Source organism: Manacus vitellinus, unplaced genomic scaffold, assembly GCF_001715985.3.
Source record: "Manacus vitellinus isolate BGI_N305 unplaced genomic scaffold, ASM171598v3 scaffold_1_pilon, whole genome shotgun sequence".
Taxonomy (NCBI): Eukaryota; Metazoa; Chordata; class Aves; order Passeriformes; family Pipridae; genus Manacus; species Manacus vitellinus.
Genome location: NW_021939396.1, coordinates 21,665,253 through 21,689,530, shown reverse-complemented (window position 1 = coordinate 21,689,530; position 24,278 = coordinate 21,665,253). Strand labels below are relative to the sequence as shown.

The window sequence follows — 24,278 nt, the reverse complement described above, 5'->3', positions numbered from 1 at the left end:
TTATACTTATCACATTCACTTGTTCTGATACTGTAGCAAAGAAAAAAATAAGAAAGATGGAAGTAGATATTTGAAATACATTACCTTGAGTGTATCTTTTTCCCTGTACAATTTTTCACAAGTATGACTGTGAAGGTACAGAGGACAGTCAATAAGCTGCAGGGCTGCTTTAAGTAGGATTTAATGTTTATGGATTGTCAGAAATAGGCAGTGGCTCATAATGAAAAGACTCAGATTTTGAACTGCATTGTAACCAGATGAATGGCCTCAAATGAAAAACAGGGCTGTGAAGCTGTGCAGTGTTGAGGGTGGCCTACATTCTATGTTCCTATAGTTCTATAATTACCATATATTTTTAAGACCAGCTGTAGTAACATATGTAATGATCTGCTACTTTTTCTGAATCATACATTCAGTATAACTGAATTCAAGTTACATTTCTGTCTTCTATGTGTATTATATATTTTTAAAATAATTGTATTCATGAGAGCTCAGTAATTTCATAATTACTACTTCTAGTATACCTAATATTTCTGTTAACAGGAATTCATTTTCTAAAGTTTGTTCAATGCCCTCAAGTATTCAGTGTGTGTCTTTCTCAAGTTTTAATTCTATAAACAGATTGCTATTCTCTCAATATGCTCAATGTTTTGAATTTTCAAATAAAGCTAGATTGATCATATTGTACTGAGCCCCTTTTTTGTTAGTATAAGTATGCACGTATTTCTGCATGAAGATTTGTTTGAGAGACTTCATATTTGGTATGTATTCTTAGATGAGCCTTCAAAACCCATTTCCTCCATCCACATACCAAAATGTAAATGTAATATTACAGTTACATATGCATATAAAATTGAGCTATATATGTAGGAAATACTGCACACTCTAAGGTATGTTGAGCTTCAGAGTTATTTACAGCACATTTTTTTTCAGTTGTCACCCCCGTAAGTCCTGAGAGCACTTGCTGATGGAAAGCAGGCAGGAAGCAGAGGCATGTTTTTCTCTTCAGGGTGCTTTGGGGTGTTGCTGACTGGCTGGACATTGGCAAATTTTGGGGTCAGGGCTGGGCAATCCTAGCACAAGACTGGGGCAGGAAAAAGGCTCCCCTCAGCCTCTGACCTGTGACTGTGCCACCAGTGGGTGGCAAGCATGAGTGATGTGACTCCAGGGTCAACAACAGCACAGTCTTCAGCAGACTACATTTTTTCGCTAACTCAGTAAGTTTTCATGATCTACAGGTTTCATTAGTTATCATGAATTTTCATTAACAGTCCTCTTTTTTTCTCTAGCCATTTATTTGAATGGCAGAAGGGTTTTACCCCTGTGCCAGTAGAAGGTGACTTAGAGATACAGCAACAGGACCTGCATTAAGAAAGTTTTTGAGTAACCCCCTTCACAACAATCATTTTCACTCACGAGCTCTTATTCCTAAAACTCACCTGCACTTTCAGTGCTACCTCTTTTGCTGGTGGGTGTGAGCTCCTTGAGCTGTCTCTGCCAAGAGCAGAGCAGCAGGAAGTCCTGCACACCTCAGGGCTGAATGTCCTTGTACCACCTGTCCACAGCGGCTGCAGAGGTAGAGCTGCTCAGCTCTGAAATCAGTTAAGTCATCAAGGGAAGTTCCTTAATTTGGGCCTATGGATCTTAGCACTTGCCTTTGTTAGGCAATGGACAATATTACAAATTGCCAGGACCTCAGCACTGAGGGTGCTCTGGCTGAGGGACAGAGTCTATTATTTAAAGTTCCTTGCTTAATATACAGCTCTACTGCTCTGGGGAGCCAAAATTGCATTTTCTTCATAGTCTTGTGCTTTGATCTGTTCAAGGTTTGGTCAGTGCAAGGTTTTGTTGGGATCCTGTGAGGTTACACTTTTAGATATGCCCTAAACAAGTAAACATGCATTCCTCTTCCCTTTCCACAGACTTCTTGAGTCTTTCTCCTTTCAGCCTGTCAGACAGAGCAATCAAAAATCCAGCTTTACCATCTCATTTGATTATATTCAGCTTGCAAAGGTGTCTGTGCATTCATAGCAGCAGTCAGTGAAGGCCAGCAAATAATGGAAAACCACTGCGTCTGGATCAGCTTCCTCCAGGTGTCGGGGATGTCAGAGGTAAGCAAAGACCTACTAGGACCTTTCTGGAGGTGGCCTGAAGAGCCTAGAGGAGGCCAAAAGTGTTTCAGGGTGGCTTTTGTTTCTGTTGTCCAGGATTTGCAGCCCCTGTGGACTCCCCAGGGCAAAAGGTTCACTTCAGTACAGACAGTGCAGAAAAGGATGTGGAACTGATAACACCAACAGCAGTGTAGAAGAACAAGCAATCCATGCTAGCACAAGCAATCTCACTGCAAATATATACTCTCTTTGAAGGCTCCTACTCTGGCAGACAGCTGCTACAGCTCATCAGGAGCTCACCTTAGGAGTGCAAAGACCATAAGGAGTAGCACTGTTCTGTTTCCTAAGTCCCTTGCTCAGTGTATCTATGATGGCTGTGTCCTTTGGCATGTGGAGTATGGGATGTCTTCACCTTACTGCAGAAATGGTGGGAGCTGGAGGCAGAAGCCTATGTTACCAAAGACCTGCTGAGTCTAATGAGGTGTGTAATCGAACATCTGGAATCCCATGTTCAGAGTACAATTTCAGACAGGTGTTAATACACTGTAGGAAAATGTGACAGAAAACTCCTTCCTTGAAGAAACAGACACATGAACGATCCCTGTCTCCCCCCTTCTTGGGACCAAGTCCAGAGTCAAAAGCCCAGTTCTCCACCCTAGAGAGGAGCACAGCTTCCTGTCATAGCTCCTCCCCACACAGCTGTTCACCTTCTTCATTGTCTTTCATGAGCATGTCATCCCCTGTTAGTCTCCCTTCAGCAAGTTCCCAGTACTCCTGCAGGCTTCTTTCCATTCCTGGTGCAGTATCCTCTTTCGAGGCATTGGCTTTGGGTATATGCTCCTGATATGGCATTTTCTGTGGAAGTAATGAGCACGTCTGTGCTCCTTAGATATTTCTACTCTTTCCCTAGTGGCTTTGAGGTGTGAATTGGCACTGTTGACCATGCTGGATGTAGGACGAGTGAGCCTTGCTAAGTCTAAACCTTTATTGCTCTTGTTCCTTATTTTACAATGTCAGACCGCAGTTCCAGCTGTGCCCAAGTGCAAAATGCTTTTTCCCAAATGGTCAATCTTGGCAGCTGCAGATGACACTGCAAAGTAGCAGCACACTGAGCACAAAAGCAAAGTACAGCCATGGCTGTGCACACAGTACCTTGCTGCTTTCACATTTCTCCTGCCTGCTTTCTGAGTCACAACACTCTGCTTAAACAGAAATAAAAAGTACTAACAGAAGTCAAGCCAGCAAAGGCAAGATGGCTGTGGCACAGCATCTGTCATTGGCACTGCCTCATGGATCGACAAAAGCACCAGGCAAGCTCCAGCTGCAGGTACTTCACCCTTATCAATGAAGTGCAAAGCAAAGAGCACTTTATTTAATTTCCAGATGCAGGGTTTAATTAGCATTTAGTAAAATGCTTCACCTGGTCCATTGGAGTACTCCAGAGGTGGAAAGTACGGAAGGGGAATAAATAAAAAAATCAACATTTTTCTTAAACAGCATCACTTTTCTGATCACAACCACACCACTTCTTTATGGTGACTGTTGGTTTGGCAAAGCAAACTCATTCCTCTCTCACATACTCTCCCCTCACGTTTTTCCTCTTGCTAAGCATCTGGTGCAGACAGCAAACCATAAACCATCCTGTGTCTGCTGGAATTCAGATGCCTCAGCCTTGTGACCAGTGAAGAAAACAGAATGAGCACCTTATAGCTTATAGGCATTCAGGGTCAGCAAGCTGCTGACTCGCTGTCTTTGGAAAGCAAAACACCATAGTCGCCTGGTGGGGAAGAGCAGAAGTAATTGCAGGAAGTCAACTAATTCATGCAAAATGAAGCTAATCATTAATGGTGGGGTACACAGCCATTCTTCTGCAATGCTGAACAATTACTTCTAAGTCATGTTTCAAGGCTAACATGTAACGAGAGTGTGGCTGAGTAGCTGGAGCAGAAAGCGTCTCACTGGGTGAGATGATTTCCGTTTCCTTCCTTGTCCCTGCCCTTTCAGCTGTAGCAAGTCTCCCCTTCTCAGGCTGCCAGGATAGTGCCATTGCTTACTGATAAACATGTTGCTATTGAAAGTAGAAATTCAAAGGACCAAATCTGGCTGAGGTTTGTGCTCACTTGATATTACTGCAGTTCAAATCCTTTGTGCCCGTGTTTGTCCTGGAGAGAGAGAAACCCGGAGACCTGACTCTAAACAGGGACACGACCACCCAGATCACAGCTGCAATCAATATCTATTCCCGTTAAGAGTGATAAAGATTCAGAAAAAGTGTATACATGAAAGATGAGAGATCCAGGATATGATCAAACTTTGCTCCAACACATTTCACTTCTACTTTATCTCCTATTTCACTTCTTCAAGTGTTGCAAGCACAGTTCAGTGCAGGTTGCTGCTGGATGGAAAAGAGATGTTTATTTCTGGCTAATTCCCATTTAAATGGCCAGCAATAGCCTTCAGAAGAAGAGTTTGGCAAAAGAAGAGAGCAAAGAACAAAACAGCTCTGGGTGTAGCAGGTTCTCAGTGAGGGAGCAGTGAATGACAGAGAGGAACAGAAAAGGATAAGGTTTGGACACTCACACAAAGATAAAAACTTAGTATCTGGTCTTAGTGTCCCAATATCCTACATGTTACTGTAAGTGGCTCAGCTCTACATATGTGTTTGTGCTTGTGAATGAAGGTTCAGTCACCTTCAGTTTGGGTTTTAAGGGGTTTTCTCTCTTCTTTCATGAAAAAAATACTAAAATTAAATCTTCACTTGACACTTAAAACTGTAATTTTCAGGTTGCATTAGCAAGCACCTGGCACTAACACAACTAATATGATGAAAGACACTGATATTTAAGTCACAAACAGGTAGGACATGACAGTGCCTTTCTTCTGGGTGCTTTGCTTATAAAACCATGCAAATATTTCCTGGAGAATAAATTACCCAGCCAATTTCCTCTGTTTTCCTGTTTGTAAATTACTTCTGAGTAGCTCCTGTTTCTCTTGAATGTGCTTTTAGTAAATACATCAGGCTATGGACAAGCAGCTTATTGTGACTGCTCGGTGTTTAAGATTCAAACTGGTTTCATTCATTTCAATTTTACACAACAGTTATTTCCATTTTCTGGATGGACAGAAGTCCCACAGAGCCTGGTTTCTGGTGAGAACACTCATTCTTAAAGGTCAACATTGCATTTGTGTGTGACTATTTAATAATTTTCATTTAATATTATTTCTTTTATAAAATAATTTTGCCTTAAGGAGCTCTGTGAGCCCAGTTCAAAGGCTACACAAGCTCCAGCAAACAGGAGATGTAACTCCCTTGGGGATTCAGGAATGGTTGTTTGTTACCAAATCTGTACATTGATCTTCATAGCCTCTTTGGAGCCACTTCAGTGCTCAATGTAGCTTCCAGAATCCTCAGTCCAAAAAATGAATGACACCAGGCTGGAACAAACTGAAGGTTGGTACACAGGTCACACATCTCTATGTGTGGGAAGAGAGCAGGGAAGGTATGATTCCCATGGAGATAGCTAAACCAGACCTTTCACATTCACAGACTATCACAGTCCACTGAGAACTTTTGCTGTGCTATTCAGAAAGGATCTTGCAAAGCAGCCACTGCTTTCAAGAAGACCTGACCCTTACAGGCTCACAGTAGAGTCTCTCCTGGATTTCTGACCAAGTGTTTACAGGATAGATCAGTAGAGGTCTATTCTCAGCTCCCACCTACAGAGTTAGTTTTCTCTTTTTTGCCGTTCTAAGCAGACAAAGCAACAACTTCAGCTGCACCCAGGTGCTTGTGGACACTGCTCTCACAGAAGATGCTCAAAGGGGCTCCTTCAGACAGACCTATGGCTGAATAGGAAGACTACAAATGATCCCTTTAAAATGTATCATGTGTGGGGTAGGTGCCCTGTTGCCATACAGCTCATCCTCCTCCACAAACATCAGACAGGCACTACAGTACAAGAAGAGCCTGCTAATTAGCAGACACTGCAGGTGCAAGTGCTCCTGTGGTTGCCCTTGCTGGCCTGGTCCATTTACACACACAGCACGTTTAACATCACAGACCTGAGCGGCCCCAGCAAGCAGTGCCAGGTCCGTATCCACTGGTGCACATTATCCAGTGATATGCCTGCTCCCTTATCCTACAGGGTCACTTATAATGGCGCTGCAATATGGAGTTTGGGACTTTAAACCAATCACATGGGATAGGGCAAGATTTTCTCTTTTGCTTATAGAAGAGGAGGTATAACTACAGCAGTTGGATATAAACTCATCTGCAGCTTCGGATTTTCACCAGGGGTACTCAAAGTTTCTGGTGTTATTTTACAAATAAGCATCTGAAATGTTGAAACTTCTGCTATTTTCTGTGGCTATTTGAAAAGCAAATTTTTACAGTCTTGAAAAATTTACAAGCTCTAACTATTTCTAATCCAGTCATCCCCAAAGGTTGTTAAATGCAGTAACCAATGTTAAATGCAGTAACCAATGTTCGAGAATACTTTAACAAGAATATAAGACTATTCCTTTGAATAAAAACTGAGGAGTAACTTTATTGGTATTCATTAAGCCACTCAGCTGCATTCCACAAACACTTGTGTTTACCAGAATGCTTGTAAAAAAAGAAAAAAAAGATGTTGTAAACATTCAAGTGAATGTGGATTTTTATAAAAACTTTTGCCCTCAGAATCTTAAAGTAGATGCCTTAAAATGTCTCTCTTGATTTGGGAGGGATCTGCTGAGAGAATAAAAATACTGTATAACACTAATCATCAGTGGTAAAAAAATCTAAATAACTCCATTGGCTTTAGTGTACTTATTCTGGATTTATAGACATCTGCTGAAACCAGATCTAAGCTTTGATTTTTACAAGACTTTGGTTTTTCTATCTAAAAGGACTTTCAGAGAAAATACTTTGAATCAAGTTCAGTCGTGTTTGTTTGTTCTGTGCTTTATAAAACTGTTAAGAATGATTTAATCTGTGCACGACTGTGGGTCTGAAGATAACGTAATAATAAGACTTACTAAAATAATATCAGAGAAAATCTTGTTATACTGTGAGATCAGAAAAATGCTGCTTTGTCTCAGAAAATGTCTCATTTTCAATGAAGTTTGCCAGAATGGCAAGTATAGACTGTCTGAACTTGCATTATCTGCAGCCTCAGCACTTATCCATGCACTTTTCTGTCGGTCCTTGGGGCACCCTACAACCACTGGCCTCTGGGTCACCCTGCTTTCACCCTACTGTGATCCTTTCCAGACTGGGTCAACTGTCTGGAAGAGTTATATCATCCAGGACCTGTAGCTGCAGGATGTCACAGCATCACTGTCTTCCTCAAAAACTGAAGACATATTTTCTAGTCTTTAAGATATGAAGCCAGGATGCCAAAATCTCTGCAAGCCATAGTTCTTCCAGTGGAAACAAACCTAACTAAGACAGCAGGGAGCCACAGAAACTACTGTGCTCTTGGTGTGGTATCTACTCTCCCTTGTGGGAAGGAATCAACAGTCCGAAAAGCTCTGGAAGAATAAACTCAAGCTGTCAGTGACTGACCTGAGTTAGATTAGGCTCTCTCAACTGAAAAAACGCCTGGAGAACAACAGGAGAGACCTTGGAAATGGGGATGCAGACCAGGAATCCTTAAGAGAAAGTCATCTTCATTTCCTTTATGAAATATGGGCCAAATGTTTCCAGCACAATGAGCATCTGATACCCTTGTTCTGCAGGAAATTCAAAAATTTCTTAGGATGTATTTTCCTGATTTGAAATAAAGTTTTTCATTCTGTCAGAGTTTCTTATTAAATGTGGATATCTCAGTTTGAATTAAAATATTAATTTAACAAACATTTCTAAGAGACAATACCAACCCTCTCTTCCTTACTCCAAATTTCCTTACTCTTGTCTATGACCACAGATAAAATGGTTCATGTTATGTCTCTGCTCCACCACTAATTTTGCTATACCTCTTTGTGATGATGGTGTATCACAATTCAGAGAAGGGATTATGTGGCAGATTCAGAAATTTTGGCAAGACACAACTTCAACTGATTTTACAGCACTTTGAGGGAAGTTGCATACGAGCCTGACTGCAACAAGCAGGTTTTTTCAGGTGACAGACTGCAGATTACTGCTTCCTCCATGAGAACAGAGAGCACTTAGCCATGAAATGTAGAATTTGCACAAGTGCTACAATTTCTTAATTTTATTGCCCAAGATGTCTGTCTACAGGCTGAGGTGTAACGCTTGACCCAGGCTCCTTTTCTGAGTAGCAAAGAGGAACTGTCTGGAAGAGTTTTCTTATTCAAACACTTGGAGGAATTGCTCAAATTAGTCATCTTTTGAGGGCTACAGCATGTGCCTAGGTTGTTGCTGGTCAATGTACTGTCTGATCCATGAAGATGACAAATCCAGAACTCAAATGATACATTTCAGGTGTGTTGATCATCAAGGGACATGTTGAAGGAATGGATTCTCTGATCCTGAGGACCAGGAGCTGGATTAATTCACTTCACTGTTTCCCATCTGGCCACTAGAAAAATGGCCCAGATTAAATTGGAACTAAATTGTCTACCTGTTTTTCCTGCATCAGTCATTGAGCTTACTTTTGAAAAGACAATAACTATAGAGAGTCAGTCGCCCCAGCAAGAGAGAGCTACAATTCTCTGCAAGAATTCTTTTCCTTGATTTACAGAATTTCAATCACTTTATCAAAATACTTGAAATACTCATTTCAAAGTCATGGAAATAATAACTAATACTGAGTAAAAATAATGAGATATATTTAATCAAAAATTAGAAAATGTGGCAAATAGCCCCAGGCAATGATATTCCTGATTACCTGACTGTGCCAGAACAGGCAGTTTGCAAAGCACAGCTACTAATCCAGAGATTTCACATTCTCAAGTGAAAACTGTAGCAAAAGCAAAATGGGTCAATGAATAGCACATATTAAATTTTTAAATCAGACTCTGTGCTATATAACTGCATGTGTACATTCTTTAGTGGTCGGGACATGCAATCAGTCAGGAGGTTAAGAAAAGAACCCTGCTCTTAACCTCAAGCCATTAACAGTTGGTTGATGAACTGAATCATGAGGATTGGTTGTGCTTTGGTGAGCTGAAAGCAAAAACCTTGCATAAATATTCAATCAGATAAGAAGAAAATTCACTGTGGCTACATTTCTGCCATTTCCGCCCACCCACATGTGTGCTATAGCCACTGCATTTTTAGGGTCACCGAAAATTAGTATTAAACTTGAAAATAAGTATCAATCCACAACTAGTCATTTTTGTAAAAGTATCTGATGATATTCTATCTGACGAAAGATTTGGTGAAAACCAGGCAAATTATATGGTATGTCACAATATGGAAACTTCAGTAAATTTTGAGTATGGCAAGTTACAGAGAGTTTTTCTGTCTGGAAACAGTGCTCAGCAAACCAATGCTATCTGTACGGATTACCACTGCATCCATGCACATGGTCTCCTCGGACAAATCATGCTGGGAAGTCTGAGTAAGGCACCCAATGAAGCAGCAAAAGATGTTACTGATGAGAGACTAGAAATGATCTTCTGTTTTGCTAGTAGTCAGCTACTTCTGATAGATATCCCGTAGGACCAAAGCTTTTTAAAAGGTTTGGCTATAGAGAGGGGAAGATGCTTTTCACCATCCCTGGGAAGAAGTCTATATGGAAGAAGGCAAGAAGATGGGTATGAGACTGTTCTTACAAATTGAAACCATTGACCCAAGCACCTTGATATTTTTTCCACACTAGCTAAATAATGCGTAAGAATTACCAACAGCACTGGGAAGAGGAGAGCATCCCATCCTGCCATCAGTCAGCTGCACACTATATGCTAGAAGAAATGGCTTGGATCACGAGTTGCTGGCCTGGTCTCATTTCTTCTACACATTAAATGCTTTGATTTCCTAATTGGGTTAGGAAGGACATGGCTGTCAGCTAAGACATGAGGCTTTGTCTTTGAATTTCCCATCTATTCATTTTTAAAAGCGTCTTGAACTACTCTTGTTTTTAATGGGAAAAATAAGTTACTTGTAAATTTAAGGAAGCAAGACTGAAAGTTAAAAGAAACAAACAAATGAACACCTTCATTCATATATTTCTACTAGTTATTTGCATTACTGTAACATAAAAGGAAAGGGAAAAAAAGAGAAGAAATGGGAAGAAATGGCTGGTTTAATTTAGGCTTCCCGGTTACATCATAAGAAGGTTAATCAAAAGATCTCAGCAGGGATTCCTTCTATAATTTGCCCCTGTTACCATTTTAGGGTTACTCTGCAGGAGTTTTGCTGTGTTTTTCATCCTTACTGAGAGGCAGCAGTTTTTTCTGTCTCTATGTACAGCACCACTTAATAGATTGAGGATGTAAGGAGTTTCCTGGCATGTAAACGGAATAATGTGGTGGAGGGAGTAGATTATTACTTTTAATCCATTTCCACTAAATACATCTCAATTCTTAGAGAATTTTGATTTCACTCACAATTTCCTCTCTGCTAATTCCTGATTAGATTATATCCTTTCCCATTTCATTTTCTTCTATTTCTTTAATTTTTCTTTTAACCCCTCATTCCCTCTTGATTTCTTTGTCTTTCAGTTGAATGCCAGGATTTTTTTCTGCCTCTACTTGCTTTCATTCCACTCTCCTTTGTTAGCTTTTGCCTCTGTTTCTATCTTCATGTTGTCTCTTTGTCCTCACATCTTCCACTTTTTAGTAAATTGCCACATTGCAGTGAATTACTGGGGAAGATAAGAGTTGTATGTCCTTTGAGGATAGTGGAATTTATCAACAATCAGGTCTGTGAATGAAAGTCAGTTTCTATTTCAGAAAAAAAAAGCTGAAACATTGGAAAATTATTTGAAAACTGGAAACTTAGGAATCAAGGTGATAGGCTCTACTTTGACTATATTGCAGGCTTGATGTGTGACCTTGAGTAAATTACCCAACATTCATGTGCCAAGATGAGCAATTTACCTACCCTTTAAAATTACCATAACAATATTTCTGTCTTAGGAGTGCTGCAAAGCTTAATTAGGCTTGGTAAGCACATGAACATTTTTCATTTAGTAAAATTACCATCATTATGTATTAACCCACAATGACATTTTTCAGGCAGTAGGTGTCTTAACTACTCTGTTCTAAACTTAAATATGACAGTATCCTTCAGCTACATTTAGCCAATAATTAAATGATTTTGGAAAATACGTTAATTACAACTGGAATTACAGCAGTTGGTTGAAATCTCTAAAAGACCTCTGAATATCACAAAAGCCCTGAACAGGCATGCAGCTGCTGAACTCACCCATCTCTTCCCCATAACACAAGCCCAAACTTCTCAGCTAACTGCATACATCCGTCTTCAGGTGCCTCAACCCTCCTTTCCTTAGCGTAGGACGCGGCTCTCCAAGTGGCTCAGATGTTACTGGATTGCTGCTACCAATAAATTCAGTGACTCCGTGTGGAAAAGGCTGCTCCAAGACAAACTTCTTCCATGTAACCGCTCCAAAAATACCTCCAAATGTAAAGAGATGCTTCAGCTTACACAGCAGACCTCTGCCCCTGGCCACCTTTTCCATGGTGGAGTTTCATCCCAGGACCAAGACGGCAGCCAGCAGCCTGCCATGCTTGCTATAGAGGGCATGACAGCAGATCATAGGGCTGTGTCACCCAGTCTGTGGGGCCTCAGGGCTTCGTGTCACCCAGGCAGCAGGGCTGCATGGCTGTGTCACCTGGACTATAGGGTTGTGTCAGTCAGGCTGCCTGTGGTGGCCAGGAACCCCTGGCTCTGTCTGTGTGGCTGTTTTGTCAGTAATATTATAAGATGTAATATTATAATATAATATAATAAACAGAATTATAATAAACTTCAGCTTCATGAGACAGTCAGGGTAGTGGCAGTACTTTGAAATTAGGCTTGATTTCCACACCTCATCTTGTATAAGCACCTACTCATAGTAATTCAATTACACTCATCAGAGAGAGGACTGGATTTTGACACAGCTTTGCAAAAGCATTTTGCGCAAATGAAATCCAGTAAATTGTTTTTAGCGTAAGTGGATACGCCTCTTTCAATTTATTTCTGTTACAAATGCAGGCTGATATTCTGTTCATAACTCTAAACCACACCCCTCAAGATATTTCCAAGTCACTTCTTTCCACAAAGATCCGGATAAGATCTCATTTCAGAGATTCTCAGCTGACATGGCTTTCATGCAAATTCCTCCTCCCTGAAAAGGGAAGCTAAAACCTACTTCTCCTATGCATCTCAAAGGGAAATTCAGTACCTTTTTGTCTGACTGTTTATCATTTCTTGCAAATACTCAAACCCATTTCCTTTGGAAAAGGTTTGTCTTTGTATGACAGGCATACAAATAGGTTTTATTAGGCTACTCTATTCACTGGTGCAGCTTAGCCTGGAGATAAAAAGGAATTCATTTTCTAGATTTTCCCCAAATGTCAGCTCTACATTATCAGAGTTCTTAACTCAAGAAGAATGAGCAAATGAAAAAAAATATGAACCGATATATTGTATCTGACTTCATGTTAGTGATCAAGAGCCTGAATTTACCCCCTCAGTGAACTGAATCAAAGTAGGATCGGGATTGCAAGATTGGACAGAAAAGCACCAAGTCATCTGAATTTCAATAATGGTGACTTAGACAACACAGTCTTTTAAATATTAGTGGTGAACTCTGTTCACCATACTGCTGTGTATGCCCTAAAGGTCAGAAAAATTGGATTTTCTTTTCCCTCCTATTTTTTCCCTTGGCAGTCTTTGACATATATATCTAGGCTTCTTTCTAAAAACAAAACCAGAAAATTACCGTGTTATCACAGTAGGACACTTCTAGCCCTATAAGCAGCCTGTCATGACAGTAAAGAATCAGTAGATAATAGTCTCCTGGTTACTCTTCTGGTTATTTTTTCTGCTGAGACTTGAAGGAAACCAGTGCAGAAAGGCATGCTTGCTGCAACTGCTCTTGCCACCTTGGTCATTACCTGTCAACATGTGATTTGGTTTTGTGGGTGTACAGGTTTCGAGCTGGCTTCCAGCCAAGTCCCCGAAACTCGACAACAAGGACCTGCTTCCCAGAGAGGGAAGAAAAAAAACAACTTAAGCAGCCAAAGCTATAGTAAAAAAACATATATATATTTTACATATGAGACAGACATATACAATGAGAATACTATACACCACAACTCCAGAAATCCCAAACAGCTCCCCAAAAGGGAAGAGGGGGAGGGAGAAGGGAAAAGGACAAAAAGGGACAAAGACTAAACAAGTCAACCAGTCAACTGAAGGTAAATTAGCAAAATCTCACCACTTCCCTTTGAACAAGCAGGATGGTTGGACACGGCCCAAGGCTCTCCCCTCACGTGTGGCAGACACAGCAGTCACTGCAGGCCTCAGCTCCAGATAAGCCAGACCGAGACAGGGACCCACCGTTCTCCAACCTCGCCGGAAAGGAAGAGAGCGAGGTCCCTCCTGCTGGCTTTATTTATACCTCAAGTTATGTAAAGGAATAGCATGGAATACTTCCGTGATCACCTTCCTAGTTCCTTCCTGGTTACAAGCTGGTCTCCAGGAAGGCCTGAGTGAAACCATCACAGTGGGACTATTATTCAGCCCTGTAAAATTAGGGCCAGATTCCAGTTGATGTCTGGTTTCGTGGAGGGTAGCCATGACATCCCTTCCTGTCAACCACTGGGTATCCCTGTTATGGGAAACTTTCCAAACCTTCCAAATTTCTCTTTGCAGTAGTTTGCCCACAACTCAAGATACTTCTGCATATTGTGCTGACTGGGAGGTATTCCAACAGTATGATTTGTGGCACCAGAATGATTTAGTTGTGTCAGCAACTGCAGAGGTTGTGCTGATTATCAGAGAAAGATAGAAGAAGGGTAGAAAGTTTCACATAGTCTAACAAAGTCAGGGTAAATATGTTTAGAAACAGAGTAGCAAAAACGAAGCAAAAAAACTACGCGAGGATTCATACTGCCTGCCTCCTCCCAATGTCTCCTCTTCAAGAGCTGGACTGCTGAAGCAAGGAGTGACTCCAGCCTCGGTGAAGGGGCATCATGTAGTTCATGGCCACATAAGCAGGTTGATCCAGGTGTAGATTGGATGGTTATGCAGGCTGGGCAGCTCACAAGCCCTGTTTTCAAAAGGAAGAATAGTTCTTATCTTTCATTGATGTTCTTTCAGCGCAAAGGAGGTATAAAATGACGCTCCCAGGACCCCCTTCTTTTCATCTCACTGCTGAACTCTAGAGAAATTGCTTGAACTACAAGTAGAAGCTTAGTGTAAGCTTAATTAAGTGTAATTGTCCTGTCAAGCCCTGGTCTTCATGGGGGACTTCAACCACCCTGATATTTGTTGAAGGGACAACACAGCAAACCACAAGCAATCCAGGATGTTCCTGGAATACATTGATAATACTGTCCTTCTTCAAGTGATAGAAGAGTCAATGAGGAGAAGTGATACACTGGACCTTGTTCTCACCAGCAAGGAGGGGCTGGTGGGGATACGAAGCTCAAGGGCAGCCTTGGATGCAGTGATCATGAAATGGGGGATCCTTAGATCCTTAGGGCAGTGAGGAGGGTGCACAGCAAGCTCACTACCCTGGACTTCGGGAGAGCAGACTTCAGCATCTTCAGAGAACTATTTTTTAGAGTACCACGGGATAAAGCCTTGGAGGGAAGAGGGACCCAAGGAAAATGGTTGATAGTCAAGGATCATCTGCTCCAAGCCCAGGACTGAGCTTCCCATAAAAGAGGAAGGCAAAAACAGCAGGAGGCCTATGTGGATGAACAAGGAGTATTCGGACAAAACTCTAACACAAAAGTAAAGCCTACAGAAGGTAGAAATAAGGACAGGCAACCTAGAAGGAATACAGATAAATTGTCCTAGCAGTCGGGGATCAGGTTAGGAAAAGCAAAGACCTGTCAAGAGCAACAAGAAAAGCCTCTACAGGTACACTGGCAATAAAATGAAAACTAGGGAAAACATGGGCCCTCTCCAGAAAGTAAACGGAGACCTGATTACCTGGGTATAGAGAAGGGTGAGATACTTAATGACTTTTTTGCCTTGGTGTGGTGGGTTGACCTTGGCTGGATGCCAGGTGCCCACCCAGCTGCTCTATCACTCCCCTTCCCAGGGGGACAGGGGAGAGAGTAAGGTGGAAAAAACAACTCCGGGGCTGAGATAAGGCAGTTTATTTACAGCAAAAAGTAAGGTGGAAGCTTGCTCGCACAGAAGCAAAAGATAGCAGGGTTTATTCTCTACTTCCCATGAGCAGCGATGATCAGCCACTCCCAAGAAGCAGGACTTGGGTACGCCTGACGGTTCCTCAGCAGGCCACCATTGGAGACAATGAATGGAGCCTTCCTGCTCCTTGCCTTAGCTTTTATATCTGAGCTGATGTCATATGGTACAGAATATCCCTTTGGTCAGTTTGGGTCAGCTGGCCTATTTGGGTAACCTCTCAGGATCTTGCCCTCAACTAAGGAAGGAATGTTGCAGTGTTGGTGCTGTGCTCAGCAGTAGCCGAAACACCAGTGTGTTATCAACACCCTTCTAGCTGCCAATGCAAAGCACAGCACTGTGAGGGTTGCTGTGGGCAAATGAACTCCAGCTCAGCCAGACCCAATACACTTGGCCTTCACTATCAAGTGTTCCAGTCACACCATCCAAGTCACAGAAAGAAAGGCAGGGATGGAGATAATGAATAACCACATGCTATAGGAGAAGGTCAGGTTCAAAACCTTCTAAGGAACAAGTCCATGAAACCTGATGAAATACAGGGATTAAGCAGATTCTCATATTTGAGGTGTCATGGCAGTCCAGCAAAGTTCCCACTGACTGGAAAAGGGGAAACATAACCTCCATTTTTAAAATGGGAAAAAGTAAATACCTGGGGCACTACAGGCCAGTCAGTCTCACCTCTGTGCTAAGCAAGATCATAGAAATTATGCTAAGGCACACAGAAGATTAGGAGGTGATTGGTGACAGCCAACATGGCTTTATTAAGGCAAATCCTGCCCAAAAAATTTGGTGGCCTTATATGGTGGGGTTACAGTGTTAGTGGATAAAGAAAAAGCAACTGATGTAATCTACCTGTGCAAACCATCTGACACCCCTGCATGACATCTTGGTCTCTAAACCGGAGAGAAACGGATTTGACAAATGGAGCACTTAGGGTATAAGGAATTGGCTGGATATTTGCACTCAAAGAGTTGAGGTCCACAGCTCAATGTTCATCTGGAAAGCAGTGAGGAGTGATGTTCCTCAGGGGCTGGTATTTGGGCTGGTGCTGTTTAACATCCTTGTCAGAAATATGGGCAGTGAGACTGAGTGCACCCTCAGCAAATTTGCTAAAAACACCAAGCTATATGATGCATTTGACACACTGGAGTGAAGGGGTGACATCCAGAGGGACCTTGACAGACTTGAGAGGTGGGTCTATACGAACCTCAGGAAGTTCAACATTGCCAAGTGCAAGGTCCTACACATGGGTCAGGGCAATCCCAAGCACAGGTACAAGCTGGGCAGAGAATGGATTGAGAACAGTCCTGAGGAGAAGGACCTGGGAATTAATGTTCTTTAAGGTCCCTTCCAACCCAAGCCATTCTATGACTTTATGATTCTATGATACAAAGAAGACACAAAACTCTTCTTATACTCATCAAATTCTGGTGAATCAGATTAAGCAATGTTGTTCTGACTAGTTCTGCCTGTCATGCTACTACTTTCTCTCAGTCATTCATTGCTTCCTAAATTCACTTGCTGCTTGATTCAGACAGTCTCAATGGTAGTCCTGTGTTAAAAGTCATACAAAATTATTTAAGAAATTGTAATTAAGTCATTAACATGGCAACAGCCTTTAGAAACACTAATTGTGGGCTGGAGGCAGAGTATATGAATGTTCAGACTACATCAGTTTGCAGCTTGGTCTCTTTGCTACTGTTAAGATCTCCAGTAAAGGCAATAAATCTGTGCTGTAATCTGATTTTGGAATAAATCTCTTTGGGTCAGATAGCAGAGTTTCTTGACTCAAACTAGGAAAAAGATGAGTACAAACCAAATAGAGCAGTCTTTTTTTTTTTTTACTGAAGTCTGTCTGTTTTCATGTTTAGTGATCTAGAAGCAGTTTTATCAAGTATTCTATGTTTTCTGACAAAAAATACACAGAAATATGTATTTAAAATGCATTTTGCAGAGTTATTTCTGTTGCTTTTGTTACTGTTCTTCTAGAGTCACTTTGATTTTGTTGTGAGGAAGAAATGGAATCTTACATGTTCTTTACGTTATCTGTGTCCTTTAGCTTCTCTTTCCTCTAAGGATCAAACAGGAATTAGGAAGCACTGATCTCAGGATCTCCCAGGTTTAGGTGGAGGCTGGCCCACACAGGCACTGTCCTGCTTTGCAAGATCCTGATGACATGGTGACCCTGGAAAGAGGGCAGGAGGTGCTTCCACATACTGAAAGAGACAAATCACTGATTGGGCTGAAAGAACCCAAGAACATCTCTCAGGTCTGTCCCCAAGAAACCTGAAATTCAGGCAACCTAGAACTTTGGGTCACACTGATGATCTTTATTTTCTTTAACTATATTGAATCTGGTGAATAAGACAGTGCAGCTGATAATTTATAAAGGTTAAGAGAGGCATTGCCTGGTGAATGTCTTTCTTTTATAAACATCACCATTTGAGTCTGAAAAATGGAAATGCTTCAGACACATGGCAATACTCTTCTGATAGAAGAGTTTTATGTAGGCCTTTGAGTATAGCTGTGTGTGTATATACACAAATAGATAAGGGAGGCAGAGAAAGAGACTTTTAAATATATTCTCTATCATTCTCACTCTTTATAAAGTCTAATTTGTAAAGGATCATTGAACTTAAAGTCATTGCTATAACAAAGTTATGAAATTTTCATCTAGAAGAAGTGATCCATGAATAGCTTCAAGACTAATTTGTGGCTCTTAAATTTTTACTGACCATTAAAAAACAGGTTAAACTTGGTTTTTTCCCCCAGGAAGTTCTACTTTTTTCATCATCTCTACTTCTAAGAAAATTAGAAGTTTCCACTATTTCCTCTTAAGGCTGTGCTTGTGATAAAAACATAAACATATGGACTTAGATTCTGCAGTAAATATAAAACTCCAGAAGTTAGGCAGAAGTTAGGCATGATTTTGGAGGCTCGATGCCTATTAGGCATTTAATTCTCCCCTGATCTGTGCAGGAAACCCAACTAGTAAACTGAATTTTTCATTTCAGTAGATGACAGTATCTAAAAGTGCCTAACTCCCTGTTGTGAATTCACCCAGCTAAGGACAGAAAATTTTGAAAAAGCCCTTCATTGCATACGATAAAATCTATTTGCCTCATAATTGTAGTGCTGGTTCTATAAAGAGACCCCCAGCAGTTGCTAATTGCATCTAAAAACCTCATTACATTACACCAATTGGATTTTTAATTAGAAATGCAGATGGCAACTCATTTATTACTGTTGTAAGATCCAACTGGGAAAGAAATTTCAATTCGTTTTGGATGCATTCACCTTTTGGATACCAGAGAAGAATGAGGAATGAGAATGTTAAAACTGACTTTCAATAAAGATGTATTATTGCACCAAGGCTGAAGTGCGCAAGAAGTAAAAAGGAGAAGCATCTGTGAAGCCAGTTTCAGAAAACTAAAGAGCCCTTCAAAGAGCTCTGCTGGGATAGTCATCTGGGAAGCTGAGAAGTGAAAAGCTAGACAAAATTATTTTGTGGAGTTATTAATATATCTTTCTCCATTCTTTTGAAAGGAGAAAATGAAGGTGAGCACCTCCACCTACTACTGAAATTCACTTTTGCCTATAAATCCTTTTCTCACTGTACAGAAAAGAAGACCTTAATGTCCTGCTTTACACCAACAGCACTATACAGCCTGTTAAGTCTGTGTTGCTGTGAGGTGATGTGCTCGGTGTCAGTTCAGATCCCACTCCTGATCAGGGCCATGGCAGGACCCAGCAGTCTCTTGGTTACACAACAGACGAGGTTACAGTGTTGCACCTTCAGGGACTGGCGATGACAACCCAGACTGTTCATTCTCTCTGTTTGCCTTGTCCTTTCAGGTTGTAAATTCTTCATGAAAGTGGCTTGCACTTACTGTATGTTTTCCCAGCCTGGAACAAAGTAGACCTTGAGTCAGAGCAAACAGAGAGGAAGCTCAGCCACTGCAGCATCGCTCTTCCCTCTGGAGGTGTAAAGGGTGGATAGGAGCTTACGTGCTGTGCTTCTGACCTTTTTTTGTTCAGTTGAGGCTTCTCATTTCATTCTTTTTGTTTAGAATCATTTTGCCCTGTTTCTTTCACTTGTATGCCATCAGAAGAAAGTGTTGGTCTTTCACTGTGATGAAATCACTTGAAAATAAAATGCCATTAGCTGGTGTCAGCCCGAAGAGACAAGTGCTATCAACATATTGGTTAGTTTGTACAGCAGCTGAACTCTCTTCTACAGACATTTTTGTGTGTGAATCTCTGTCAAACAGATCTAATAAGATGTCTTCTTGCCTGCAAATTCTGTGAGCACAGAACTACTGTCTCAGATCAGAAAGGAGTAACACAACAGTAGGCACATGGATTCTCTTAAAGAGTCTTCTGTTACCTTTCAGGAAAGTGCAATCTTGCCTCGTTTTTCTGACAGTAATGCTACAATTTCTACTGTGAGTTTGAGTGTTGAAAAAAATTAAAAGCCTTTACTTCAATTTTTAATGTGAATTATTAGAATTACCGTTGGGCTTTCAGAACTACTTTTAATCCTTTACAAGTAAATGTCAGAGCCTGCCACACATTATTCTGGATAAGTGAATGGTTGTTGTGCTTTTTTTCTATGAATCCAGAAAATTAAGCATAGGCACCAGATTAGAACCTAATCCTGCTACAGCTTGAAAAAGAGCATTTTCTTTTCCCTCTGAGTAAGATGGGACCAAGAATAGCCTCACTAACTTCCAAAGGGCTGTATCCTTTCATTCTTAGTCAGGCATGCTACTTCATGTCAGGAAAAGTTGAAAGTGCTGTATATAATTCAGTTCATTTGATGAATCCTGTTTTAAGATCCTGACTTTAGTTGCTGTATCATGAACAAATTTAACCCATCCAGGCTGCCTTTTTGAATTATATTTTTTCTATTTTCTGCCCTAGTAAAAAATAAATAAATAAAAAAGCCATCAATCAGCTTGGTGTAAAGTTCCACTCTAGCACAGGTATTTGAGGTTTACTGAAAGCAGCCCTACTCCTAAGATACTAATTTACTGTTCTAAAGAAAAAAAATGGCTAAATAAAGCCAAATTACAAACTTTTGGAATGAAGTCCATTAGCACGGCTATGGTAGTGATGCTGAATTTTGACAGCTGTATTCACCACGCTATTTGTCGGCTGTATTGAGGGGTGACCGAGATCAAGGGGACTCTCTCCTATGTCCTCAGACCTCAGAGGTAATCAAGGTAGTATCAAAGAGGAGAGGTTGGCATCTGGACCAGCTTCCCAGAGGAAAGAATGGGAGGTGAATAAAAAGCAAATAAAGGAAATAGTAGCAAATGGAAGATTGCTCTTTTTTCCTAATGCAATTTTTGCATGATTTAGTTCAGAGGGAGGATAAAGTACAGTGGGCTGATCAGGGCTGTGCAGAAAAACAGGTTCTTACCTGTAGGATCCCCACTCCACAGAAAGCACCAGGCAGTGAATGGCTCAGGTGAGCTCCAGCAGAAGTAATTGCTGTAGGGTGCATAAAGCTGAATGTTACCTTGAAGAACTGGATTCTGCACTTGCCCCTGGTGTAGCATTCTACATATGGGCTTATAGACTGCATGATCCTCATTTTTGGACACCTAGTATGAAACTCCAGGAGGTGTAATGAGAAAAATTATTTTCTTTTCAAGAAAGAGGCTTTAGAATCCTAACAAAAGTTAAACTACAGATTTCTAAAACTTCTCGTGGTATGGCACTTGATAAACAAGCACGGTTATAAGCCTCTGTTGTGGCAACTGTGCATCTTGGACCTAGAGTCTGCATTAACAAGTTAAGAAAAAAGCCATGGCATGTGGATCAGTGAGCGTTTTTACAGATTTGTCATGCCCATTGTCTTGATTTCCCAAAAAGTCATCAGTATGAAACACATTGTTCCTCTAGGTGCTTGCCCAGGTAAACACCTAATTGTCACAGATATCATCCTGCATCAATGAAGTCAATCCATCCACTAGTATCTCTCTTTTTCTCTGAACAGCTGTAACAGTAAAAGCAAGAAAATATTAAGCATAGAAATTGCTATTGAGTATATACATATAAGTTGTTAGCATGTTGCTTTGGGATTGTTTATCAGGATAATTTTGGAAGTGTAGCAAATTGTAGTACAGTTTAAAAACTCACTGATGCACATTGACTTGAATTACTGGCAATAACTGAGGAAAGCAGCTTAGCCTACTTGCTACTGTACCATCTCAACTACAAAACCCAGAACAGATGTGAATGGATATCCTTTTAGAGTACTTACCTCCACACATAGAAGGCACATAACTGCAGGTAGGCAATTATATACGGTCTTTTTCTCTACAAGTTTCAACATCAGAACAGGATTATTTTTAACTTCGAAAGAAAAGATCACCATGGAAACATAATGAAGTATGAGAATGATCTGACTGATTGACAATGTTACAGCAAAAGAAGATTGACTTGAAAGGCATATAAAATTCATGCTGTTCTAAAGCAGTTTCTCTAGTAGCTGAATCATCTGGTCTCATTTTCCAGACACTAATATTACATGAGATTTTCTCGTCCCTATTCAAGAGGAACACATTGCAGAGGTCACATTTTCTCTCTGACATGTTATCAGTCACAGGGATGATAACAGCACTGAGGACTTTTCTGTTTAGGTAACAAAAGGATAAGACCTGAAAGAAAAGATTCATGTTTCCGTTAAGAGCCACCATGCTACAAATCTGTAGATTAGTTTGGTCTTATAGAATCATAGGATCATCAAGTTTAGAAAAGACCTCCAAGATCATTGAGTTCAACCTTTGACCTAACACCACCATGTCAACTGAACCATGGCACTAAGTGGCACATCCAGTCATTTCTTGAACATTTCCAGGAATGGTGACTCCACCATCTCCCTGGACACCCTGTTCTAATGCTTAACCACCCTTTCACTGAAGAAGTTCTTCTTGATGTCCAATCTGAACCACCCCAGCACAGCTTGAGGCCATTTGCTCTTGTCTTGTGACTCATTGCCTAGGAGAAGACACCAACCCTCACCCGGCTGCAACCTCCTTTCAGGGAGTTGTAGAGATCCCCTGAGCCTCCTTTTCCCCCGGCTAAACAACCCCATCAGAGGACTTGTGCTCCACCCCTTTCACCAGCAACATTGCCCTTCCCTGGACCTGCTCCAGCACCTCAATGTCTTTCTTGCAGTGATCAGCCCAGAACTGGACACAGGATTTGAAGTGCAGCCTCACCAGTGCTGAGTACAGGGGGATGATAACTGGCCTGATCCTGATGGCCACATTATTCCTGATACAGGCCAGGACGCCGTTGGCCCTCTTGGCCACCTGGGCACACTGCTGGCTAGTCTTCTCAGTACTAAAGCTAGATGAAGCTTTGCCCACATTTCTCTACGGAGAAACAAGAGGTACTTGTAATGTTCCAATGCTTTGTAAATGCATTAGGTTTTGTCAAATTTTTCAGTGCATAGGAAGGCCAAGAATGGAAAAAGTCCTGGTAGGATAGTTATTTCAGCTGCTTATTTGGAAATTTTTTTGCTTACAACATACAGCTTCTAAAGAAAATATTCTCATTCATAGTGAATAAAATACTTCATTCCATCTGAAAGGGTATTTTTTATTTCTTTGTTCACATTAAGAAATCCAAAACCTTCAAGTGTTTTAAAATTAGGATCTGACTGCCTTGAACTAGAAACGCAAAGGAAAGAAGTAATTATTTCCATCTCTTGAATTCATAATTTCAAGTGCAAACCTTCATTTTCTGCCCTTGCTATAGGGTAAATTTATACATCTTATGAAAGAAAATACCTCTAGTATCACATGAGAGTTGTAACTTCAGAAGATGCCTTCCTAGGAATGACTGAAAAGGGGACTTATGCTATTAACCTAGTCTGTGATCCAAAATCTTGCAAAGAGTGTTCGGTTTGCCTGTCTGCTCTGAGCTGCAGGCTCACTTTGTCCCATGGCTCCCTCTAGCTCATGCCCTTCTGTTCAACCACCAACTCCCTCATTCACCTTGAAATAAAGTCTTGAGCGTATTCTTCATTCCACAGTGTTTCCTTTTCTATTTATTTATTGACCTATTTTTACTCAATCTACTCATTTTCCAGCTCCAAATCCCAAAATACTTGATACACGCTAAGTCTTTAAATTGGCCGAGAGCTACAGCTGGCATAGGCAGAAACAGAGTTCAGGAACCCAATTTTCAGTCCTTACTCTATGACTTTACTCTATGGCTCACTGGGGAGGTCCCAGATGATTGGAAGTTGGCAAATGTCACACCAATCCACAAAAAGGGACAGAAGGAGGACCCGGGAAACTACAGGCCCATCAGCCTGACCTCAGTGCCTGGCAAAATGGAACAGATCATCCTCAGTGCAATCACACAGCACCTACAATCACACAGCACCTACAGGATGAACAAGGGATCACACCCAGTCAACACGGGTTTAGGAAGGGCAGGTCCTGTCTGACCAACCTGATCTCCTTTTATGATCAGGTGACCCGCCTGGTGGATGAGGGGAAGGCTGTGGATGCAGTCTACCTGGACTTCAGCAAAGCCTTTGACACCGTCTCCCACAGCATTCTCCTGAAAAAGCTGGCAGCCCACAGCTTGGACAGGGGCACTCTGTGCTGGGTTAGGAATTGGCTGATGTCCGGGCCCAGAGAGTGGTGGTGAACAGTGCTGCGTCCAGGTGGCAGCCAGTAACTAATGGCATCCCCCAGGGATCAGTGTTGGGCCCAGTTCTGTTTAATATCTTTACTGACAATCTGGATGAGGGGATTGAGTCCACCATTAAAAAATTTGCAGATGACGCCAAGCTGGGGGGGAGTGTTGATCTGCTGGAAGGCAGGAGGGCTCTGCAGAGGGACCTGGACAAGCTGGAGAGA

At 41.3% G+C, this 24,278-nt stretch overlaps 1 protein-coding gene across 1 annotated transcript in view; it reads left to right on the top strand.

Moving 5' to 3' along the window:
* Positions 1-3,363: 3,363 nt before the first annotated feature.
* Positions 3,364-24,278, top strand: part of MTDH (metadherin) — a 99,249-nt gene continuing 78,334 nt past the window's right edge. Inside the window, exon 1 of the mRNA XM_029959285.1 lies at positions 3,364-3,438. Within this exon, the coding sequence (XP_029815145.1) occupies positions 3,364-3,438 (75 nt within the window). The remainder of the gene's footprint in view (positions 3,439-24,278) is intronic.